Below are 25,856 nucleotides of genomic sequence, written 5' to 3'. Positions count from 1 at the left end.
GGGAGAGAAAAACATTAATGCGTGGTTGCCTCTCACATGGCCCCCACTGGGGACCTGGTCTGCAACCCAGGCATGTGCCCTGACTGGGAATTGAACTGGCGACCTTTTGGTTCACAGGTCTACACTCAATCCACTGAGCTACACCAGCCAGGCCTTCAATTTCTTTCTTAAGGGAGGTCACTTAAGATTTTCTTCTGGCACACTCGTACTTCCACCTCTGCAGATCTTGCCCGAGTCCCTGCGTCCATCCATCCCTATTACAACTGCGGTCCCAGAACAGGAACCTACCTTGGGGCTTGGGCTTGGTCACTTTGCCACAGGGCTTGGAGATGGTGACCGTCTTCTGGCAGTCCGCGTTGTGCAGGGCTCGCTTCAGACTTCCGGTTCTGGTCTTCAAGGCCGTGTTCAGGTCGCACTCCCCCCAAGCCTGGAACTGGTATTTGCACTCCGCTGCAGGCAGGGGAGGGCCAAACAGAAATCTTTGGGAGATCCTTTTACAGTGCCGTGAAAATAAAGACGCCCTTGTGACGCTTTGTAGGGAGGTCACTGTAGATTTGCACGCGGTTGTAAGACATAAGAGCGATCCCATGTACCCTCAACTGTGATCTCTTCCGTGGCTACGGCCCAACAGTAAGCCAGGAAATCGATGGGGCTACATTGCATGGAACCTATTCAGGTTTCACCAGTTTTACGTGTGTTCACATGGGCATGTGGGGGAGAGGGATTGAGTCCTGTGCCACTCGATCACAAGGGCAGACAAAAGGGACGACCACCACCACCATTTACACACAAAATTGTTCCAATGCAAGGGTCCTTCAGGCTTTCCTTCTACACTCGGAGCCCACCTAACTTCCGCCCCGGCAACCACTATCCTGTGCTCCACCGCTATACCTTTTTCATCTCAAGTTTGTCATCTATCTACGCAAAGGGAATCAAACACCTTGTGGCCTTTAGAGATTGGCTTTTGCACTCAGCGTGATTTCCTGGAGGTCCACGCAAGCTGCGTGTCCCTTTTCCTTGCTGAGCAGTATCCCACGGTATGCAGGGTGGGGGCTAACGTGGGTTTACAGTTGTCAGTATGGAAAATACTACGGTAACTGACAAATAATAATCTATGAATAAATTCTGTGTCTCACACACTCACATCTATCAACTTACTTCTGCCTCACCCCGTGCATGTGCCACGGAGTGAATCTGTCTGACCATCACCAGCTGAAGGACACCCGGGTGGGTTCCACCTTTTAACTGTTACAAATGAAGCTGCCGTATACATTCACGTGCAGATATTGGTGGAAACATAGGTTATCATTTCTCCAGGACCCATGTCCAAGAGTGAAACCACTGTATCGCAGGGTTTCGTTTTTTTGTGTGTTTTTTTAAGGTTTTATTTATTTATCTTTCGAGGGGAAGGGAAGGAGAGAGGGAGAGAAATATCAATGCATGGTTGCCTCTCGTGCGTCCCCTGCTGGGAACTGGTCTGAAACCCAGGCATGTGCCCTGACTGGGAATCGAACTGTGATCCTTGGGTTCGCAGGCCCGCGCTCAATCCACTGAGCTACACCAGCCAGGGCTCACAGGGTTTAGTTTTGTAAAAAAAACCCTGCCATATCCTTTTGCAATATGCCTGTATCATTTTACCTTCCCTTCAGCAACATATGAGTGATCTGGTTTTTCCACATCCTCTCTACTACTCGGTGTTTTTATTTCTTAATTTCAGTCACCCTGATAGGTGTACACTGGACAGGGATAGCTCATTAGTTTTCATTTTCATCTCCCCACTCGGAAAAGCGGCTGAACACCTTCTCAGGTGTTTGCCACCTTTCTGTCCTCTTTGGTATAAGGCTTATTTACGTCTTTTGCCCAGTTTATAATTAGATTGTTACTTTGGAGAGTTCTTGATATATTAGAGATACAAGTCCTTTCCCATACACTTTTTAAAATTTTTTGTAAGTGGGCTTTATGGGAACCATACACACTTGAAGACCCAATGTACCTAAATTTCCTCCAGCTTTTATAGAACTTACTTCCACTCATAAAAAGTACCCCTAAGATGATAGAAAATGAGGCAATTATAATGTAGAGATTCATTGTCCTTCTTCACTCGCCTATCACCCAGAGTACATTTCTGTAGAACAGTGAGGATATTTGGGGCATGGTGTCCTACCATGACTAAGAAAGACACAAATTCAAGAATATTAAAAAACAGGTAATTTGGGTGTGCAAGAGTGGGTTTAAAGTGAGAAGTGTTGAAAAATTCCTTCTCAAATAGGTAGATGAGGCCAGTGAGGCGGGCCATCGTCAGTGGGAGAAAAATCTACAAAAACTGACTACAAAAATCTACCATCAGCCCTTCCGGGTTTGATCATTTACAAACCAGTGTTGGAGGGTGGGGAGGGGTCAAAAGGGAGGGAGGGCCTGAAAGAGATCACGGCAGTGGGGAGAATACAAAAGAAAAGGGGAAAAAAAAGATGAAAGGAACTTAGAAGAAGAAAAGAAAGGAAAGAGAAGGCAGATCAGTGAACACCATTAGAAGCAAATCAAGAGTCTATTTTTTGTCCCCATTGGTAAGGCAGGAATTCTCGGTAAGGGACTATGTTGACCCCACAGGGGACATCAGGTAATATCTGGAGATATTTTAGTTGCCACAGTTTGCAGGGGCAGGCAGTGCTGGTGGAAACTAGTGGGTAGAAGCCAGAGATGATACCGAATATCTTTTAACACACAGAACAGCCTGCCCCCAAGACCCACAAAGAAAACTATCTTGTCCAAAATGTTAGTGAAGTTGACAAACCGTCGGGGTAGGCAAACTGTCTTGTTATATTGTGTCTGAATAAGCTTACTTAAAATAGATGGTAGTCAGCCTCAAAAAGGTTATTTGGTGAAAGAATACAAGCATTATGCGGGCATGGAAGATTACACCAACGGGACCCCAGGGTGGGCCTCACCTCCGAACTGCTTTTTCCAGTTGCAGGGGATCTTACATCTCTGGGTCTTCATGGTTTGTTTGCACTCGGCTCCGGTGCGGGTGCCCTCGCGGGTGCCCAGCCCGCAATCTCCGCTGGTGGGCACACACACGCTCCACTGCCATTCACCACAGTCCGACTTCTTCACTTTTTTCTCTGGAAGGAAGGACAAATAATCAACATGCAGAAAGCTCCTTAACTCCTAGGTATAACTGTGTTCACTCCTGAGCGCCTTCATTACGGGGTCTGGGCTTTTTACCCACAGGTCTTCAGTGTCTAGCAGATAAAAGAAACCCGGAAGGTGTTGGTGGAATGAGAAGAGAGGAGAAAAACTGAGGAAGGAGCCAGAATTAATATTAATTTGACTCTTACTACGTGCCAGGGACTGAACTAAGAGATTTACTGACATCTCAGAAGCACACATGTCCATAGAAGAGAAGATGGTCGAAACCAGTTAAACCTAAAGAGATGAGAAAGCATTCCATTAGAAAGGACAGCTGTCACACTAGCTTTTTCAGTGCAAGCCGGTGTTCCTTCCCCATCTTGCAGAGAGAAGGGCATAATATAAACGTGGTGGAGACGGAGTCCCAGCTCCACGGACAAACCTGTGATTGGGAGTGACACAGAATGGGTGCTTCCTCCTCTGCGAGCTTTGTTTCCCTTTTCTATTAATAGAGGATAAAACAAAAAATTCCTAGCCCTGGCTGGCGTAGCTCAGTGGATTGAGCACAGGCCTGCGAACCAGAGGATCGTGGTTCGATTCCCAGTCAGGGCACATGCCTGGGTTGCAGGCCAGTTCCCTGCAGGCCAACTCCCAGCAGGGGATATGCAAAAGGCAACCATACATTGATGTTTCTCTCCCTCTCTCCTTCCCCTCTAAAGATAAATAAATAAATAAAATTAAAAAAAAAATTCCTGAAGGACTCTTTTTGAAGAGAGAGGCAAGGTAGTAAAACACCTGACTCCTGGTCAATCATACATAGTGGCTGCTAATATAACCATTATGTTAGTAACCATCATTTGTGTTTCAGGGCTTAGAGTCGGGGAGAAATGAGAAGAGATGTTACTTAGGTTCCTCAAAACACAAAATAAGGGAGGGAGGGAGGGAAGGGAGGAAGGAAGGAAGAAAGGGATGGAAAAGGGATAAGGGGAGAGATGGAGAGAGGGAGGGAGGAAGAGATGAAGGACAACAATTTAGTTGCATTAGACGGACACGAATGAACGGAGCGTCTTGCCTCCGTAACCCTACTGCTTACCTGGTTTCTCTTTCTTCCCTGCCTCGGCGGTGCCCACAGCTGCCAAAATGAAGATGAATGCCAAGAAGGCAGCTGCAAACTTTCGACGCTGCTGCAGGTACTGTTGGGGCTGCATTCTAGGAATAGACAGAAACAGAAGAAGGCGGTGTCAACCTGAGTCAGCGAGGGGGAGGCCCGGGAACTCCGTGATGAAGGGCTCCACCGTCCATTTCTGGGATATTCAATTTTAGAAGACTTCTATCAGTTGTGTGCCATTCTCTCTTTTCTCTCCAACAGCCACTGAAGTAAGTGCTCTTTTGCCCTAAGACATATCATCACTGACAAAATCCAACAGTTGTTCACGCGAGACTTCACACACAAGCATTTGCTAAGTATGGGTCAAGACCGACAGAAGCAAAGGGAATTTGGTGGCATGCGTTTGAGCGGACGCCTGCAGTGAGTCTTGCTGAGAGTGACACTTGGTAATGTCAGTAACCACAGTCATCTTCATAACTCTTGACAGTTCCTAGAAACTGTCACAGTGATGCTGTCCAGTGGTTAATCTGAACAGACACCATGAGTGGATTATCCATGCACAGAGATATGTTGCTGGTATCTTTAGATGCATCAGTGTCGACCAATACCTCTGATTTTTTAATCATTTCCCATGATCATAATTATCTTATCAACACTGTTCATTGTTCATTGGTTCCCCAAAGAGTGAAGCACAAAACAGAAAGGGGGAGAACACACCGTAATACACGTATCAAACTCACATGTGCTGAAAATCCTCTCAATTTGCAGGATAATAACGCATTCACACTCACTCACAATTTGAAATTCTCCATATCTGATATGAATCGAAACCCCAGAGTGACGTTGGGAAAACTCCTTTAGGATTTAAAGTCACTGGTGACAGCCGAGTGTCCACACGGTCATCCTACCACAGCAAATGGAGAAGCCTCTGTCCAAGCCCAGGACCACCCACTTCCCAAGGACGCCACCACGCCCACGGCTGCAGCAACTCACCGGGCACTTACTTATCTCCCTCTGGTGCGTTCTTGGTGTTTTATATTAAAACGACAGGGATGACTCGTGGTCATTAGCTCTGGGGTTTTCTTTCCAGAAGCAGTCACAGAGTAGTTTAGATGACTGTACATTCTCTTGAGTGTGAACAATAAAACCTCTTATATGTGTGTGTGTATATGTCTATCTATCTATGTAAATAGATAGATAGATACACACACATATATATGATTGAGATCATTCTGTTTTGCAATTTGTTTTTCTCATTCAAAAATATCTATGAAACGTTATCCTTGTCAGTGAACCTGTCTTCCTCTCTGCGACATCAGAAATGTTATCCTTGCCCTGGCTGGTGTAGCTCAGTGGATTGAGCGCAGGCCTGCAAACCAGAGGATCGAGGTTCAATTCCCAGTCAAGGCACATGCCTGGGTTGTAGTCCAGTTCCCTGCAGGCCAACTCCCAGCAGGGGACGCACAAAAGGCAACCATACATTGATGTTTCTCTCCCTCCCTCCTTCCCCTTTAAAGATAAATAAATAAAAAATAAAAAAAAAGAAATGCTATCCTTTATCCATGTTTTTTTTAAATTGANGTAGCTCAGTGGATTGAGCGCAGGCCTGCAAACCAGAGGATCGAGGTTCAATTCCCAGTCAAGGCACATGCCTGGGTTGTAGTCCAGTTCCCTGCAGGCCAACTCCCAGCAGGGGACGCACAAAAGGCAACCATACATTGATGTTTCTCTCCCTCTCTCCTTCCCCTTTAAAGATAAATAAATAAAAAATTAAAAAAAAAAGAAATGCTATCCTTTATCCATGTTTTTTTTAAATTGATGACTTTAGATTCCATTGTATGAATGAAGCCTATTTCATTTACCAATTAAATTAATATTTTGGTCATTTAGTCTCTTCAATGAATATCGCATCTTAATGAGCTATTCACCATCTCCATTACTTTCTGAAATCTATTATTGGATTCTCGGTTCTTCCTCCTAATGCTAAAATGTTTAGAACTCTACCTCGTTGATGGCACAGAGAAAACCTCCTCTTCTCTCACTTGTCCCATGCCTTTCATTGGGCACCGATGACAGAGGCCGGTCTAGACTTACTGGTTGGCAAGTGTTCTCGGCATTGAGCCCCCTCGTGCATTAATACCACTAACAGTTTTTTATCACATGTTCAAATATCGTTTACAACTATTAGATGCAACGTGAATCAAAGATGGGCTCTTCTCCTGCTTTGCTTGAAGGCTGTCCCACAACCTACTCTCAGGGACTAACCACTCTGGAGACAGAAACTTTCCCTTTAAATTTTCCTAAAGGGTAAGTTAACTTTTAAATTCAGAACTTTTAAATTTGAATGCTCTTCTTGCCAAGATAGAATGTTTCACATTTTATCTATGAATACCTGAAGTATTTAGATTCTGAATGAGAGTATTGTGAGAATTCAGAAATTCCCACGGAAACAACACAGTCCTTGAGAGATCTTCCCGGCAACCAAGGGGTGATCCTTGTAGATCTGGTGACACACCGGGCAGGAAGAGAGGTCAAGGGCACCTTGGAGCCCACTGAAGCAGCAGCCAGATGGCAGAACTCTTCCTTCCATAAACCACACACACACACACACACACACACACACACACAGTTACTAACGGGTAGGTGCTATTATTACTGGCTAATTTTAACCTCGGCATTTCTACTTTTACATTGCCAAGCTTTTATTTTAAAATTATTTTCAAAAATCTTTCTCATAAGAAGTTAAATTCTCTTAATTTCAAGGAAAAAATCCCACATAAGCCAACATTTCCTAACCATAAAATTATTTTTGAGTCACAGAGTAGTCTATTAAAGAATTATCATAATTGCAGTGTGAGCCCAGAGGAAGGAAGGAAGGAAGGAAGGAAGGAAGGAAGGAAGGAAGGAAGGAAGGAAGGGGGGAGGGAGGGAGGGAGGGAGGGAGGGAGGGAGGGAGGGAGGGAGGGAGGAAGGAAGGAAGGATGGATACAAGTTGTGATGAGGGTTGGAGAATCAGTGGAATGCAAATTCACTCTATCTGCTTTTGATACTAATTTGTAACAACTCAGAAATTAAGAAGTGGGTAAATGGTGAATTTCAGCTTTAGAAGTTCCAAGAAAAAAAATGCACACAAGTCCATGCGCACAGGGGTCCCCTGTGTAAAACAAGCTGCGAGATAGCTGGTTTGGGTGGGAGAGTATCTTTCATCTTCTCAACCTCTTCTCCCCCCACCTTCCTCATGTCTCATCACCATTCTGTTTAAGCCTATATTTTGATAGCTTAGATTTTTCTGGGTAGAAAAAATGAATAAAGGTTATTTGAAAGAGGAGAGTAAAGGGGTTTACAAAAGCAATGATTAAAGTATCCAAAAAATTCAAATGTATCCAAACAATACCCAATTAACATGCTCGTGCCTTGCTGCTGTAGTAAATACTTGAGTAATTAGTACGTGTGTGGAGAATGGGTCCCCTTGCTGGCAGTATTTGCATGGTTGATTATCTGTCCTTAGAATCAAGCAAAGGCAAAATCTCTCCCCGTATTCAGCACCTACGTACCTGGTTTTACATTGTTAACCCTGCCTGCTCTCCAGCGGAGCAGAGGCAAGACACTAATCTTAAAAATGTCGCCCTGGCTGGTGTAGCTCAGTGGATTGAGAGGGGGCCTGTGAACCACACGATCGCGGATCGCGGTTCGATTCCCAGTCAGGGCACATGCCTGGGTTGCAGGCCAGTTCCCAGCAGGGGACTCACGAGAGGCAACCATGCATTGATACTTCTCTCCTTCTCTCTTTCCCTTCCCCTCTAAAGATAAATAAATAAAATCTTAAAAAAAAAGAACTACCTTTAAAAAAATGTGGTCAGGATTATGACTTATTTTTCATACTGAGGGAAGTAAAACAGTGGAAGAAAAATGCTTACTCAATTGGCTCAGTTCTTTTCAATCACTTACTTATTTTCAGTCCCTGTTCCTGCCATCTCTTGTTGCATTTGCCCTGGAAGACTTAATTTCATAGAATTTAATTGTTAAGTTGAAGACTATCATTGATGACGGCTGCTGCTGTCTGGAAATTACTGTCAATTACTAGTAAGTCTGAAGCTCAAAGATAAAAGGAAATAAAGTTAAAGAAACCAATTCAGAGAACAAGTGTTAATTTGTAAAATCCTGCTGTGTTCTCTAAAGAAAGAGCTGATGAGAAGGAAAAGAGAGTTCCCCTTTTCTTCAGCATTTTAATAGGATCCAGGAGTTTTACAGACATCTGGTGCAAACAGAAGACAAGGATGTTGGAATCTAGCCCATGGTGATCTATTTGGAAGGACTAACACAGGATTGCGGAGGCAAACGCTTTGGCTCAAACTTCAGCTCCACCATCTAATTTTTGGAATGTTCTTGGGCAAATCACCATCATTTGAACCTCTGTTTTGACATCTGCAAAGTGGGCATGGTTATAGCAACTGCTTGACAAGGCTGCCATGAAAATGTAAGGAAACATAGAGCTAACCAGAACCTTAAGAGGTACATTATTAGTTGCTGAATAAATTTAATTCATCCTCAAACTCTTATTACTGTAAGGAAGTACTTTTTAAGTAAGAAATAAGCAGCACTGTCCAACTTTGAGCCTTCTAATATTATCCAAAAGCAAAAGACAAAAATGAGAAAGAGAAAGAGAGCCAGAGTGAGAAACAGCAAGAGAGCAAGTGAGCGAGAGAGAGAGAGAGAGAGAGAGAGAGAGAGAGATTTTAATGTCCGCTGAAGACTATCTAGTCTTATCGGGGCACAAATGCATTCTGGCCTTTCACTTCCTGGAAGGCTAGAATAAACTCAAGGTCCTTCAACCCCAGTATTTCTTTGGAGTTCACTAAAGTCAAGAGGTTCTATGTTGAGAATTAGCAAACATGTCTATGCAATTTAACTTGTATGACATGACAAAGAAAAATCTTACTTTGTATCTCTATTCTACCCCTTTGTGTGGAAAAACAACTCCATTCCACCTCCCTCTTTCTATTCCCAATATCCAGGGTGGTGTCCCAGCACATAGCTGCTGCTCAGTAAAATTTAGGTAGTAGAAAAAAGAAACACACCAAAACTTGACATCCACCAGAGGAATTAAGATTCCTGCCTAAATGATGTCTGAGCCTTTTGTCTCTGTGGGTGTGAAATGCACGAAGCTGAGCTGGAAGCAACACCCAGAATCTCAGGCAGTCATACACACTAGTGGTCAGTGAACGATGTGCAATCCTTTTCAGATATCTTGTGATCTCCTTGCCTGGATTCTTGTGAAATAGTAATTGTGAACATTTTTACTGTAAAATAAACCACAAGGCACAGGAAACCACAAAGACAATTCAATAGCTTAGTGGATTATTATACGATATATTATTTTTCCAGTCACATCTGAAGACTTTATCTATTTCCCATCCCAATTATGGTTCTGTCCCTCTACAGGTAACTCATACAGTAATTACTTCTTTGCATTTCTTGAGGGTCTTACTCAAGTGCGCCTCCCTAGACATGTCCGACAGAAAAATGGATGTCTTTTAAATGGCTTTTATTATACACGTGTCCTCCATCCCTTTCTTTTTCTTGCCTCTATGTTTTTACAAAAACCAGGCCATTTCATCAGTAGCATCCCGCGTTCTGGATTTTTGACGGTCGCAAGTTCATGGTGAATTCAACTCCTCTGTTCAGCTGCACAATGGCAACCAGATACAGAGGTTTATTCAGACTCGGGCGCTTTTCCTTTGGCAAGACTTCAGTGGCATTGAGTGGCTGTTTCACCAGGAGCTCCCTGATACTCGGTTGTTGCTCTTTTGTGATGTTAACCGATGTATTCATTGATTATTGGTGGGATATTATGCACTGAATGTGTGTGAGTCACCCCCCCCCCATTCATATGCCGAAGCCCTCCCCCTGTCCACGTGATGGTATTATAGCGTTAGGAGGAAGAGCCTTTGGGAGATGGATGACTAAGATCGAATGAAGTCATGAGGGTGGAGCTTTCCAGGATGGATGGGTGCCCTTATAGAAGTCCCAAGAGAGCTTGCTTTCTCTCCGCCACTTGAGATCACAGTGGGAAGTTGACAGTCTGGAACCCAGTAAAAGGGTTCTCACTAGATCTCAAGGGTCCCGGTTCTCTGATCTTGGACTTCCAGCCTCTAGAAGTATGAGAAATAAATGTCGGTTGTTTATAAGCCACCCAGTCTAGGGAGCTTTTTGTTACAGCAGCCTGAGCTGATTAAGACCTTTTAATCCTATTCTTTCCTTTTCGTTTATTAGTTGAGACAATTGCATAAAGATCTATTTCCCCTCACCTATGATTTTGTTATTCTGCTTACAGTTCAGAAAGAAATTTAGGGTCAATTTTTAGTCCTTTTAATTACCTAATTTTTCAAGATCATCAATTTGTTTGCTGTTATTAGAATTTGGCCACTTTTATTCATATGACTATGAATTTGTGAATTTATTCATATCTGATGGATTTTGAGCCATCACATTTTTTATCTTTATTGAAGCTCCAGTTGTCCCATCTTTGACCAGGATAAGCCTCATTAAGTTGGCTCCTGAATTCCTCCCACCGGACCCTTGTAATCGTCCATAATGTCCTCGCTCTCTGGTTTGTGAGAATGTTCCAGGGCTTTCTGCACATTTCCTGTCCCGGACCTGACACCAATCGTTCTTTCAAAAAGCTGTGTTTGTTTTCATGATAAATACTATTCCCAGCCCCAAAGCTGGGCCCTGACGATGCTCAGCATTGCTGAGCTGGTCTTCCGTTGCAGGCCTCCCCCTCTTCTGAAAGGACAAGAGAGCATGATAAAATTAAGTACCAGAAAAATTCACCCTTTGGTTTCTCCCACATTACATAAACAGTCGTCTTAGAAGAAGTGTGACTACTAACACCTCCAACTGCGAATCCTGGAAGCAGCTACAATGATCTTTATTTATTGCGCTATCTCCTTTAGCTCCCACTTTCAGATTGCTCCGTTTCTATGTCACGGAACATGTCAGCCATTGCTCGCTCCGCCACCTCCTTCCTAATCCCCATCAGGTTCCGTGAACAAAGCAGCGGTGTGCTCCGTGCTGACCACCAGCCCTACGCTGACGTCTCTCTACACATTTGGTTGGTCTGGAAGGATTCTCTAGTTGAATTTTGAGAAAATTCCCGAAGTTGTTGCATGCTAACAGATCATCTAGCCAGATCCGGTGTCCATGAAGGTCGGTTTTGCTGATTGTGATGTCTTGGTCTTACAGCTTCTTTGTTTAAATTCTACCCCAAAATACTTATCGTTCCTCCATGTGCTTTCACTATGAAGTGTTACTATTGCTGAGAAGCCTAAAAATAATGATCTTTTCCTTATTATGTATTATTTTTGCTGAGACACTGAAAGGATTTTTTTAATTGGTACTTTACTGGTTTTTAAAAAAATATTTTATTTCTTTTGTAAATTTTTTTTTAGAAAGAGGGGAAGGGAAGGAGAAAGAGAAGGAGAGAAACATCAATGTGTGATTGCCTCTCACATGGCCCCCAGTGGGGACCTGGCCTGCAACCCAGGCATGTGCCCTGACTGGGAATTGAACCTCGACCCTTTGGTTCACAGGTCTGCGCTCAATCCACTGAGCTACACCAGCCAGGGCTCAACGGATTTTTTTTTAAGGTGCAATCATTTTTCTGACATCTGACTTGGTGTTGTTCTTTTGAGGTTGATATCTCAGATAACAAGTGCTCCTTTAATATGTAGCTTTACACCATATCTTATTCTTGATGAATAATAGTTTTTAGTATTAGTTCTAGTACCTCTCCTTGGCTCCCTTCTTCAGGATCTCATATTAAAATATGATTCTTATTTTAATTGATTCTTCTTTTGATTCTTTTTTGCCTGTTTACAGTATTTGTAATTTTATCTAAAATTCTTAGATATTTGTAAAAATTAAATATTGCTTTCTTCTATTAAGATATTAATAAAGCATTACTTATGTTTATTCAATCTTGTGTCCCTTCCTATTTAGTCTCATGTCTAATGTATTTTTCCTTCTATTTATAATTTTCACGAGTTCTGCCACCTCCTTCCTTCCCTTTTCTAATCCTGATTTATAAGATTCTTTGACATGTTATATTATCTCCTTGTTTTTAAATTCACTTGGAAATAGTAAGTTACAGGTTTTGGTTTTGGTTCTTGCTTTTCTGTTTCTTTCCCTGCCTTTAGGCATATTGTTCTACTTTCTATCTTTCTAGTAGTTACTTTATACAATAGCTGGCCTCAATACATTTCTCTCGCTCATGCGTACAGTGGCTCTGGCTTCACAAAAATCATTCTATTCTTTCTATAGAACAGTAACATGCGACAGCTAGCTTTCTGGGTTCTGTTTTCCTGTGCCTACTGTTAGCTGCACCTTCTCTTTCTTTCGTTTCTATTGTTGCTCTCCTGAGCAATTTTGACTTTATTACTAGCCACTTCTCCTCACTCTGGGCTCCTGTCCCGAATGAGGGTCAGCGTCTATTCCCAGACCGGCTCACAGAGTTCACAGTGGCGGTGTATGGGCCATGCGGGGCTCTCTCGCTGTCATACTCATCAGATGGCCTCTTGCGTCCCTCTGTCCCTTGTGCCCAGACACCCAGAGCACATGGCTCTGGTTACAGCGGTGTGCTCCCGCCCTCATTTATTTGGAGGACTGTAGGGAAGAACCTGTCCAGAGTTTTACTTCTCAACTTTGTCCTTGGGTTTTACTTTTGCTATCACTAGTGGCCACAGGTGTTCCTTTCTTTTATTTGTTTAAGTAAGAAACAAGCAGCACTGTCCAACTTTGAGCCTTCTAATATTATCCAAAAGCAAAAGACAAAAATACAAGACAAAAATGAGAAAGAGAAAGAGAGCCAGAGTGAGAAAGAGCAAGAGAGCAAGTGAGCGAGTGAGAGAGAGAGAGAGATGATTTTATTGTCCGCTGAAGACTATCTAGTCTTATCGGGGCACAAATGCATTCTGGCCTTTCACTTCCTGGAAGGCTAGAATAAACTCAAGGTCCTTCAACCCCAGTATTTCTTTGGAGTTCCCTAAAGTCAAGAGGTTCTATGTTGAGAATTAGCAAACATGTCTATGCAATTTAACTTGTACAACATGACAAAGAAAAATCTTACTCTGCAACACTATTCTACGCCTTTGTGCAGAAAAACCATTCCATTCCACCTCCCTCTTTCTATTCCCAATAGCCAGGGTGGTGTCCCAGCACATAGCTGCTGCTCAGTAAAATTTAGGCAGTAAAAAAAGAGAAACACACCCAAACTTGTGTGTGTGTTTAATAAAACCTGGGTTTTTAAAAAAAATTTTGCAATGACAGTGTACATTAAATGTTATTTCGTATTAGTTTCGGCTATACAACCTAGTGGTTAGACACTCAAATACTTCCCAAACAAACGAAACAGAAACTGTCTCATGTCCAGAGGATGGACCGGTGGTTGCCAGTTGGGAAGGGTTTGGGGGACTGGGTGTTAAAGGCGAAGGGGTTAAGAAGAATAAATTAGTTGCAAAATAGTCATGGGGATGTAAAGCACAGCACAGGGAACAGAGCTGATAATATTGAGACAACTGTGGACAGTACTGGCGGGTACTGAAAATGCCAGGTGGAACCATTTGTAAACTGTATGATTGTCTAACTCACCTGTTATGTGAGGATTCAGCAAGATTCCCCGAACTTCCTGCCACTTCCTCCCTCCCCGAATCAGCCTATTATTTCATTAAACATTTTGCAGCATCCCCCTATGCCAGCCACTGGGCTGTACTCTCATGACACAGCAGTGACAGGTGCTAAGAAAGATGTTTCTGCTTGTCCCCACGAAGCCGGCACTCCAATGAGGTTCGTGCTGACAAATTAACAGCCACGTGTAATGCACTACACACTGTGACAGAAATTACAAAACGTCATGACGTACAAAGAAAGCGCAACTATTCTTGCATTTCCCTTTCTTGATGGTGAACTAACTTAGGACAGGGATTCAGGCCAAAGATTTCATTTCCCTGACGGTTCCTACGAAGTAAACAAAACCACTGTAGCTGGAAACCCCTGTTAAAGAGCATTAACTATTAATCATGCTCCCACAATTTTGGTCCTAGACTCGAATGTCCATCTTCTCTTACAGATCATGAATTGTTTTAACTTAGTTTAAGGACAACTGTTCAGTTTCCATCAGTCCGGAAGGTATTCATTCAGTTGAATATACAGCGCCCAGCAGAAGTAATGCGCCTGCTTGAGTGGGGTTGGTAGGGTAATAATATGGGTGTAATTATCTATACTTTTAATTTGAACACTTCACCTCAAATGTCATATGGTGTGCTTGAGTGTGACATTGTTATGTTATAAAACTACATGCTTATAATTTTGTAATAAAAGATTTTGTAATAAAAGGGGGGAATAATTTGTGCCGACCTTGTATTTATAGTATTTACTTAAAACAGGTCCTTGCCTGTAGTACTTACATATCAATTTATGTTCATATTAATTGACATTTGAATTATCACAGTGTATCCATTCATTCACAAACCATGTAATATATATAGATAAGAGTGGCATCCTTTATAGCATAAATGGTTCTCAGCAATGGAGACGAGAAGTTGAACGAGGTGGACCCCAGAATGCCTGTTCATGGGCAGGTTAGAAAACAACATGGAAACAGATGAATGAGTAAAGAAATCCGTAAGAAAGATGGTTTCCAATTGCAGTAAATGCTGTGAAAGAAATGGAAAAGATGCCGTGATGAAGAGCAACTAGAAGAGGGAGGGCTACGTGGGCAGTGTGGTTAGGGGTGGCTTCTTCCCTACGACTGAGACAGGGCTAGGGGAGGATGACGAATCTTACTGATGACTGTGCACTGGGGTCCCCAGGTATCACTCGTCCTTCCTCATTATTTTCTTCTGAGGCGACACAGTCTTCCTCTTGGCCCTGAGCTCCCACAATTCTTCAGGAATCCAATAATGAGCCGTCCACATCTCCTGACCGACCAGTTCCCTTCACCTTGCCGAAATCTCTGGGTCCCCTGCAGTGTGCCCAGCGCCAACCAGTTCTCACCGCTACTGGCTCATGGGGAAACAACCCACCAAACTTGAAATCACACCAGCTTACCATCTCTATAAATAGCTGAGGTCTTATTAAGAAATAGCCAAACTGTCATTTTAGGAAATGTTTACCTTTCCCGAGAAAAAAATAAGGTAATCATTTATTTCATTTAAACACAATATCCCTGAGTGCTCTTGTATTCATGCTTTCTGACTGGGTAATACAGTAGGAAATCCATTTTGACTAAAAGCACCCAGCCTTTTTTCCTTCTGCCCCCCATTAATATTTACAAGGATGTGTACGTTGCTTGAACATGGCCTTCTATTTCAAATTCAACTCTAAATACACAAAGGCATTTGGGAATGAGAAAGGAAAAAATAAATCAAGTAAAGCATGTGTTCAATGGAAATGGATTTGGTTTCCCTTTAATTTGATTGTGATGTGGTCTGTTTATTCAATTATTTTTTGGAGCCAAAGGAGTTCAAAGCGAATTGAGTTGGTCGTATTATTCCCTTTACTGTGGTCACTCGTTATAATCAAAAGTAACTGGAGAAAGGCTTACAGAGTTTTAGAATTTTCTAGTTTCCATTTAATACTTTTTCCATCCGTGGGCTGCAACTTGATACAGAGGGGAACGAGTGAAGGTTTTGGAGTAAGTCAGACCAAAGATCGAATCCCAACTCTGGCTGAATGTGCTGGCTAATGAAGCGGCACATTTCATTTCTCTGAAACTCCCATTCTTTGGCTGCAGAGGTGAAAATAAAGTCTGTCCCTCAATGGTTTGAGATGAGAGATTATGAAAAGTACGCAACGTAGACCTGGCCCATGGCAGGCCCACAAGGTCTTCCCTCAGCATGCTTGCTGAACTGAGAGCCCAGCCCCCTTGCTCCTTCACCTTCACCTGAACTAGACGACACGTGGACGTCTTAAATAAACTTTTCCTGTAGTGGAATGCGAAACACCGAATTTCCACTGGGCAAAGATGGGGATCCCCTTCTCCCCGTCCCGGATGACGGTGCTGTCTTTAACTCACCTTCCTGCTGCCTTGCCCATTTCCTTCTAACCTGTTCTCCTCTAAGTCTAAGAACTAACACCTGCTTGAATGTGGCTGGTAGGATAATAATATGGGTGTAATAAATTATCATTTTAATTTGAACATTTCACCTAACATGTCCTACAGTGTGCTTGAGTGTGATATTGTTATGTTACAAAATTGCATGCTTATAATTTTGTAATAAAGGATTTGTATGTAATAAAAGGGGACATAATTTGTGCCGGACCCTGAATTTAGAGACTGCCTACAATAGGCAACATAATGGGCTAGGTTATAAGGAAAATGCAATAATAAATCATATTTAATCTCATGAATCCTACAAGAATACAAACTCACAATATAGAACAAGCCAACGAGAGTATACACTATATTNGACACGTGGACGTCTTAAATAAACTTTTCCTGTAGTGGAATGCGAAACACCGAATTTCCACTGGGCAAAGATGGCGATCCCCTTCTCCCCGTCCCGGATGACGGTGCTGTCTTTAACTCACCTTCCTGCTGCCTTGCCCATTTCCTTCTAACCTGTTCTCCTCTAAGTCTAAGAACTAACACCTGCTTGAATGTGGCTGGTAGGATAATAATATGGGTGTAATAAATTATCATTTTAATTTGAACATGTCACCTAAAATGTCCCATGGTGTGCTTGAGTGTGATATTGTTATGTTACAAAATTGCATGCTTATAATTTTGTAATAAAGGATTTGTATGTAATAAAAGGGGACATAAGTTGTGCCGGACCCTGAATTTAGAGACTACCTACCACAGGCAACATAATGGGCTAGGTTATAAGGAAAATGCAGTAATAAATCATATTTAATCTCATGAATCCTACAAGAATACAAACTCACAATATAGAACAAGCCAACAAGAGTATGCACTATATTTTTGTGTGAGATCCAAAAATGCTGTGATTAAAAGCAACGCTATTTATGAAAAAAGAAGTGTTTAATATTCTTACCAAAATCTCTTCTATGAAGCTAACTGGCCACTTCTCAATTTTTAGCAGTAAAAAAAAAAATAAAAAGAAAGGCATCTGCATTGGTGAACTAAATTAATTTCTCAAAGTGAGAGTCAATAGTATTAATCTCATGGATAATTGCCCCATGTTGACTGAAAAGACAAATCCATATTCATTCACCCCAGCTCAGTGAGGAATCATGTTAAAAATATGTAGTTCTCAACTTCTAATAAAAAAGGACTTCTGCAAGATTACTAACACATTTCCTTACTCTTCCAAACAACTCAACACAGCTTTATTCACTACTGAGTTCAATTGGTGTCTCTAATAACTGGTGCTTTGATTAGTTTGGATGAAGTGACTCAATTAAAAATAGAATTTAACAAAACAACATGCAGAGTTTCATGGCCATAATACACTGTTAAGCAAATGACCACTGTCGCACATCATCACATACCTGGTGGAGGTGAAGAATAAGGGTTGTATGGCGATGTAAGGCAGCAGCCTCTAGAGGCAGCATTGAGCACCCACTCACAGAAGAAGCTCTGATACCTTTGTCACAAACACTGGGGAAAGTGAGAATTGTTAAGAGGGGTCTAAATGTATGTATTGGTCTACTGAAAACGATTAAGTTTGGACCAGAAAAGGAACTGATTATTACTTGTTACCAAAAAAATAACCACAGAAAATCTTTACCCAATAAAGCAAAAATAAAGATTTTGATTTTAGAGAGAGGGGAAGGAAGAGGGAGAAAAAAAGCAAAAAACATTGATATGAGAGAGAAACATTGATTGGTTGCCTTCCATATGCACCCCAGAGGACCGAACCTGCAACCCAGGCATGCATCCTGACTGGCAATCACACCCGGACAGACCTTTACATTTCACTGGACGACACCCAACCAATGACCCACACCAGCTGGGGATAACCCATAAATCTTGATTGTAGCTGACAGGCTGTATTGTGGGTCTCAGTTTAATACCTAGAATTAACAGAGAGTCTGCAAGCAACAGGATTCTATGTACAATTCAGTGGAATTACCCAAAAGGTGCCAGAACTAATAAGCAAGTTCAGTGATATTGCAGGATCAATATGTAAACATCAATTATAGAACTATACAATTATATAGCTATATATCTGCAAAATCTGTTTATTTCAAAGGCTTTTTATCTAGAATCCATAAGGAACATTTATAACTCAATAATAAAAAATCCAATAAGATTATGGACAAAATAATTGAGCACTTTTCCAAGAAGATACACAAACGGCAAATCGGCTCATGAAAGGATGTTCAACATTTTCCAGAAAGCCTCACCATGATACTACTACGTAACCACTCAATTCGCACTATCAACTGGTTGTAACTGCTTTGGGGATCATTTTGGCAGGTCCTTAAGAATTTGAACATGTGCTTATTATACAACCCAACTACCCTACTAACTTGGCATTTTCCCAAGAGAAATGAAAACTTGGGGCTACACAGAACTCGTAAACAAATATTTATAGCAACTTGCCTTATTTGTAATGGCCCCCACTGAAAACAATCCAAATGTCTATCAATGGGTAAACTAATGAGTAAACTGTGGCCTATCTGTATATTATCCCACTAAGCAGAAAAAAAGATTTGTTGACACATGCAATAACATTTATGAATTTCAAAATAATTGCGCTGAGTGAAGGAAGTTATTAAAAATAATACGTATGCCCTGGCTGGTGTAGCTCAGTGGATTGAGCGCGGGCCTGGGAACCCAAGGATCGGGGTTCGATTCCTGGGTTGCAGGCCAGTTCCCAGCAGGGGACACACGAGAGGCAACCATACATTGGTATTTCTCTCCTTCTCTCCTTCCCTTCCCCTCTAAAGATAAATAAATAAATAAATACCTATAAAATTTGAATATAACATTCTAGAAAATGAAAATTCCTAAAGGGACAACATACAGATCAATGATCTCCTGGATCTGGAATCTGGGGGCCTGGGGAGGAGCGCAAGAGAAAGCTTACAGAGGGGCATGAAGAAATTTTTGGAATTGTTAGATGTAGCTGTCATCTTGATTGTGGTGGTAGTTTCATAAGAATATATATAAATCAAAAGCTATCCGATGGACAGATTAAATATGTACAGTTGGTAGTATGTTAGTTAAGCCAAAAAAAAAGAGAAAGCTTTAAAATGATAGCTATCAAAGAACTATGAAGCAAGACATAATCAAGGGAAACTATAGTCAGTAGTAATGGATTCCAAGATAGCATAAATACTGGAATCGGCTGACAAGAGCACTGTAGATACGACACATTGCAATGATTCCTATGAGAAAGTAGGAATGACCCAATAATAAATGGCAAAACTCAGCAAAAAAACCCCAGAAATTGTAAAAAGGATCAAGTGGACATTCGAGAACTGAAACATGCATGTGAAATGTTTGCTGGATGGATTACCAATGCATTAGGTACAGCAGGAGAGTTGTTGAACTTGAAAAGACATCACTATAAAACTGGGACAACTGTAACAGAACAATAAAAATGAGTTAAACAAGAAAACAGGTCAAGATAAATGATCTAAACGTAAAAATGGAGTGCTAAATTATTTTTAAAAAAATGAGTAGTGTATTCAGTGACCTTCGGGAGAGAGTTCAACAATCTATCATACTCCAATGAAGGAGTTCCAGAACGAGAAAAGGGGCGAATGAAGCACCTAAAGTATTGANGAAGGAACGCAAGAGAAAGCTTACAGAGGGGCATGAAGAAATTTTTGGAATTGTTAGATGTAGCTATCATCTTGATTGTGGTGGTAGTTTCATAAGAATATATATAAATCAAAAGCTATCCAATGGACAGATTAAATATGTACAGTTGGTGGTATGTTAGTTAAGCCAAAAAAAAGAAAGTTTTAAAATGATAGCTACCAAAGAACTATGAAGCAAGACATAATCAAGGGAAACTATAGTCAGTAGTAATGGATTCCAAGATAGCATAAATACTGGAATTGGCTGACAAGAGCACTGTAGATACGACACATTGCAATGATTCCTATGAGAAAGTAGGAACGACTCAATAATAATTGGCAAAACTCAGCAGAAAAACAGAAATTGTAAAAAGGATCAAATGGACATTCGAGAACTGAAACATGCATGTGAAATGTTTGCTGGATGGATTACCAATGCATTAGGTACAGCAGGAGAGTTGTTGAACTTGAAAAGACATCACTATAAAACTGGGACAACTGTAACAGAACAATAAAAATGAGTTAAACAAGAAAACAGGTCAAGATAAATGATCTAAACGTAAAAATGGAGTGCTAAATTATTTTTAAAAAAATGAGTAGTGTATTCAGTGACCTTCGGGAGAGAGTTCAACAATCTATCATACTCCAATGAAGGAGTTCCAGAACGAGAAAAGGGGCGAATGAAGCACCTAAAGTATTGAAAGAAATAATGATGAAAACTTCTAAAATTCTCTTAAAACATCAGTTCACAGAACCAAAAAAGCTCAGCAAACCCCAAGCGTGCCAGATACAAAGAGAGCTTCGCACAGGCACTGAAATCCAAGTTGTTGAGAACCAGATATAAAGGAACAAACCAAACAAAAACCCTTAAGAAAAAACTGGGAAATAGGTACCTCACCCAGAACAGAACTACAATAAAAATAATGGATCATTCCCAGGGCAAACAATGGAAGCCAAGAGTCAGCGGAACAACATCTGACAGAAGAGAGAAATCGCAAACGATAACGCATAGATGTCAGAACTGAGGGCAAGTGCACGCATTCTCAGGGGGAGAAAGCTGATGAATTTTGATGCCAGCGTATTTTCTTTGCAATAAATTCCAAATGCAGGTGTCGGGACTGAAGGGAAATATGATATGGCTGTATGCTACTTGTATTTCTTAAGATATTATAAATGTTGACACTTTAAAGATGCACAAACTGTATCTTTATATATTTTACAAAGAAATTCATACACATAATTTGGATCCACAGGATAGAATTAAGGCACAGAAAATGGAAAACTATGTGCACAATTATAAAATTTTTTTTATTATTTTTTAAAAATGGATAGCTTATTATTTAAAGTAAAAGCAATATATTGTTATGGGGTTTATAACATGTAGAAATAAAACATAGGACAATGGTGAAATGAAAGTGGGAAGAATTGTTTGATGGATTTTGTGTTTGACAGGAAGTGGTGAAATGTTCATTTTAAACCGAAACTTACATGTCAAGGATATGTAGGGCAATTCCTAGAGCGACCTCTAAAAGACACAATTCAAGAAGTTAGAGTCAAAAGGAGTGTAAAAATTAAAATTGAAAATAAGGTTTGATCAAGCCAAAATAACCAGGAAAAGAGGAGCAAAGGAACAACAAACAAAAAACCACATGGGATAACCAGAAATAACAAGAAAGTATATTTAAGCCTAAACAGATAAATAATTGTATTTAATACAAATAGACTAGGCATTAATAAAAGAACTCAGATTGTAAACTAGATGAACAAGCAATATGGAACCATATTCTATCTATAGTGGACCTATTTTATATGTATACATGTATGTGTGTATACCTATGTCTGCACACATTTTCTATATATGCATGCATGTGTGCACATACATTTATATGTATGTGTGTGCACATATATCTTATATATAAATATATGTGTCTATATATACATGCATATATACATGCATGTGTGCACATGTGCATGTATACACGTGTGTATACACACACATTTTGGGATGCAATTGCTTTAGCAACTGAATGCCAATGTATTTCACCACATTAACAGAATATCAGAAAAATGGAAAAAATTCACAGGACGATCTCAACAGATGCAGTGAAAGAACTGAATCAAATCCAACACTATTTCCTGATAAAATTATAACACACCACCATTTAAAACTGCTATAGTACTTCTTTTTTTCATGGGCATACAAATGCCACCTACGTATGTTCAGAGACTTTAAAGAAAGCTTCCACGGGACACTCGCTTTGAATTTAGTCCCAAATAACAGATCAGGTGAGGGGAAGAAGGACAGTGGGCCAAGGCCTGCAGATCAGAGTCTGTGTGATATATTCCAGGATTCAACAAGTAGTTAAATGTGGCTGAAGCATGCGTGACACAAGTTGAGAAACAGAAAAGGAGCTGAGAGATAGAAGAGAATAACTTTGATGTTTCTTGCTTGTCGCCTGTAAGGGTCACGTGAGAATTGTAGCGATGCTTTACTTTTGGAGGTATGGAGCTATGAAGAACTCTGAGCATGTGAGGAGCGTGGATGTCAGCTGTTAAATTCCGGGGGGACCCTCCGCAAGCAGTAAGCAGAGTGAATGGAGGATGACGAGGCTGGTCAGGGAGGCCTGGGGAGCCTGCCTGACAAAGTCCCAATGAGGAATTACAGAGATTTGAACTATGACCTTAGAGAGTGGGAAGAGAGAAGAGGGAAATAAAAGTTATTAAGAGATACCATTTATTGGACTTATCAAATTAATTGAATATTCTCCGGGAGGAGAAATGGAGGATAGCTCCAAGATTCTGACCTCCAACCCACAGTAGGGGCCAACATAGAGAACCCGGTTCCATAAACTAGACCGTAAGTCATACACATGACAATCTGTCTTAAGGACAGTGTTCTAAGCACCTGACATACGTGTGATTTTAAGTCTCAGGAAAATTTGATTATTTAGGTTCTTTCATCATCCCCACATTTGAAATCAGTAACTAAGGCTTAAAGAAGTTAATTGCCTAAGGTCAAGAAATGGGATTAAAGTTCTCTTTGGTTGTTTTGAATCTGAGGTACCCATAGGTCATTTTTGTTGGAATCGCTAAGAGTTGCAGATCTAGAAGAGAAGTCTAGTCTGGAAACAGAAATTAAAACAGAGTCAGCAGACGCTATTTCAATAAGTCGGAGGACTTGGGATCGCCCACGAATACCACAGAGTAGTAAGACATAGAGTAAGAACTGAAGAGGTAGCAAGAGGTGAGAATTTTAAATCTTACATAAGTACATGATGGGTAGCAGCGGAGGAATTAAGAGGAAAGCAGCCCCGGCTGGGGTGGTTCGGTTGGTTGGGCGTCGTCCCATAAACTGGAAGGTCACAGGTTCAATTCCTGGCCAGGGCACATGCCTAGGTTACAGGTTCTGTTCCTGGTTGTGGTGTGTATGAGAGGCACCTGACTGATATTCTCTCTCACACTGATTTTTCCTCTCCCTCTCTCTCTCCCTCCCTTCTCCTCTCTCCCAAATCAATAAGCTTGTCCTCAGGTAAGGATTAAAAAAAAAAAAAGGGAAGCAAATGGAGCTGAACCGTGGAACCCAAGCACTCAGGAAGTTTCAATAAGTAAAAAATGGTAAGGTCAAATTCTAGATAGACGCCCATAGGAATTAGCAATAAGAAGTCAATAGTAACCCTAACGAGGTACATTTTGGCAAACTTGTAAAATTTAAAAAGCAAATAGCTGTTTTAAATCATTAAGCTAAGAAAACATCAGAGACTATTTCTTGGCCATTGAGTATCCTGTGTGATTTGGCCTAGTTTTTCGTTAAAAGAGCCTAATATTCAGTGAGACATAATGAAAGGCTTTGAAAACTGATACGATTTTTATGGTAAAGATTCTGCCCAAGACGCAAGGGACCAAATTCCTGCTGCGAGCGCTGGTAAAGCTCAGTCGGACGTCAACAACTATGGCTCTTGTCAGAAACAGACTCCCGTGGGACGCTTTCAGGTAATTTCTGTTACAGAGAAGAAGCTATTACTCATGAAAGAATAAGAGAAAATAGGACATCATCTCATTGCTCTTGGGTGTGATTCAAGGAATCCTAGGCTCTGAATTGTCTGCCTTTTTATAAGCTCTTAGGATGGTGTTCCTGCCTCTCCTTCGAATCCCTTCCTACATCAAGTGTTTCTAGAAGGAGCAGCTACATCAGCATCAACTGGAGGCTTGTTAGAAATGCAGATTCCGGAGCCTTCACCCCAGACCTGCCGAAGCAGAACATGCATTGCAACCAGGGCAAGACCCCCAGGTGAGCATCTGTGCACAAGGAAGTTGAATAAACCCTTCTTCTGAACTGTAAATTTTTTAGGAAGTAAACAAAATTAAGTGTTTGCTAATGATTGGATTACTTCTTTAATTTATGTGGAGTCTAACTTCTTCCTGTAAGTTGAAGGTAGCTTTTACAGCTGGATACATTCTGGAAAGATGAAAATAATGCAAGTAGAGAAAAAAGGCCAAGGCCAAGGAAAAGTATGGAAAAACAATAGCCACCATGGATTAAAAGTTCTGCTCGGAGCTGAGAGTTTTCTCTAATTTATATCCTCACACCAATTTTAGAAGGCACTCAATATTATTCCAATTTTATACGGGGCAGGGGGGGGGATGTGAGAGAATTTATATTATTTTCCCAAGATCACTAATAAAGTACTATTAGAAGTAATGTTTCAACCTAGGCTGGCAAAATCCAAATGAGATCTGTGCTTGTAATCACAGAGTTGCATAGTGAGTTTAAAACACAAAATGACTGGTATGTACTCTGATATACTAAGATTTACCCTACATTTGGTTCTAAACTTTCGGGAAGCTGCTGTGAAGACAGAATATAAGGACAGCATTCAGAGTGTATTGAGTTCTGTCTATCATAACGTTACTGGTGTGGCAGAGGCGAGCTCTCACGATACGTAACACCTCCACAAACTGACATGTACACCACAGGTTCAAGGACTTGTTTCTTTTCTTTTTTTTTTTAATTTTTATTTAACTCTTGTTCGAGTACAGTTTTCTTTCTTGTATTCCCAGCCCTGGCCCCCCCCCAGTGCTCCTCCCTCCCCCCCATCTCCGTGTTTCTTAGCAAATATGTATAGATAATATCTCCAAAGAATTCTGAATATTGTAGCAAAATCTTGAATAAACTTTAAATGGATGACTGGTCACTTCATAGCCGAACTAGAAAACCCAGAAGGGAGGGCAAGCAGCAGTGAAGAAGCAAAGCAGACAGGCAGGAACCAACAACGGCCTTGCACGCACTGACCCCTGCGTTCAGGACGTCTGACACCATGGGCTTTTGGAGACCTTCAGAAATATTTGAGACATGAAAAAAAGGATGTCTCTAAAGCAAAAAAAAAAAATTTAATTAAAATTACCATTTTATAATGACTAATTATAAAATAAAGTATTATGTCAACCTCATAAAGTTTGATATTTATCAATTAAAAAATTCACTATATTTAAAAACAACCTTCAGATTTTCTCACTTGGCAGGAATTCATTTATGGAGAAGAATTTTTATTGACTTTTTTAGGGTGACATCGGTTAATAAAATTATATAGGTTTCAGGTGTACAATTCTATAATACATCATCTGTATATTGTATCGTATGTTCATCACCCCAAGTCAAGTCTCCTTCCATCTCCATGTACCCCCCCTTTCCCCTTTTCTACCTCCCCCCACACCCCTTTGCCCTCTGGTATCCCCATACTGTTGTCTGTATCTATGAGGGGGTTTTTTGGGCTTAATCCCTTCACCTTTTTCACCCACCCCCTTAAACCCCTTCTCTTTTGACAGCTGTGAGTCTATTCCGCCTTTAGAA

At 41.0% G+C, this 25,856-nt stretch overlaps 1 protein-coding gene across 1 annotated transcript in view; it reads right to left on the bottom strand.

Annotated features, from left to right (window-relative positions):
- PTN (pleiotrophin) overlaps positions 1 to 25,856 on the bottom strand; it is a 98,272-nt gene that overhangs the window by 18,190 nt on the left and 54,226 nt on the right. The window contains exons 2-4 of the mRNA XM_037049130.1: positions 4,220 to 4,335; positions 2,946 to 3,119; positions 289 to 450 (exon numbers count right to left, since the gene is read on the bottom strand). Coding sequence (XP_036905025.1) covers positions 289 to 450; positions 2,946 to 3,119; positions 4,220 to 4,334 — 451 coding nt within the window. The 5' untranslated portion in view covers position 4,335. The remainder of the gene's footprint in view (positions 1 to 288; positions 451 to 2,945; positions 3,120 to 4,219; positions 4,336 to 25,856) is intronic.

Source organism: Sturnira hondurensis, unplaced genomic scaffold (assembly GCF_014824575.4).
Source record: "Sturnira hondurensis isolate 20B ecotype Veracruz unplaced genomic scaffold, ASM1482457v3 Scaffold0006437, whole genome shotgun sequence".
NCBI lineage: Eukaryota > Metazoa > Chordata > Mammalia > Chiroptera > Phyllostomidae > Sturnira > Sturnira hondurensis.
Note: the sequence above shows the minus strand (reverse complement) of the source record. Positions and strands in the feature narration are given on the sequence as shown.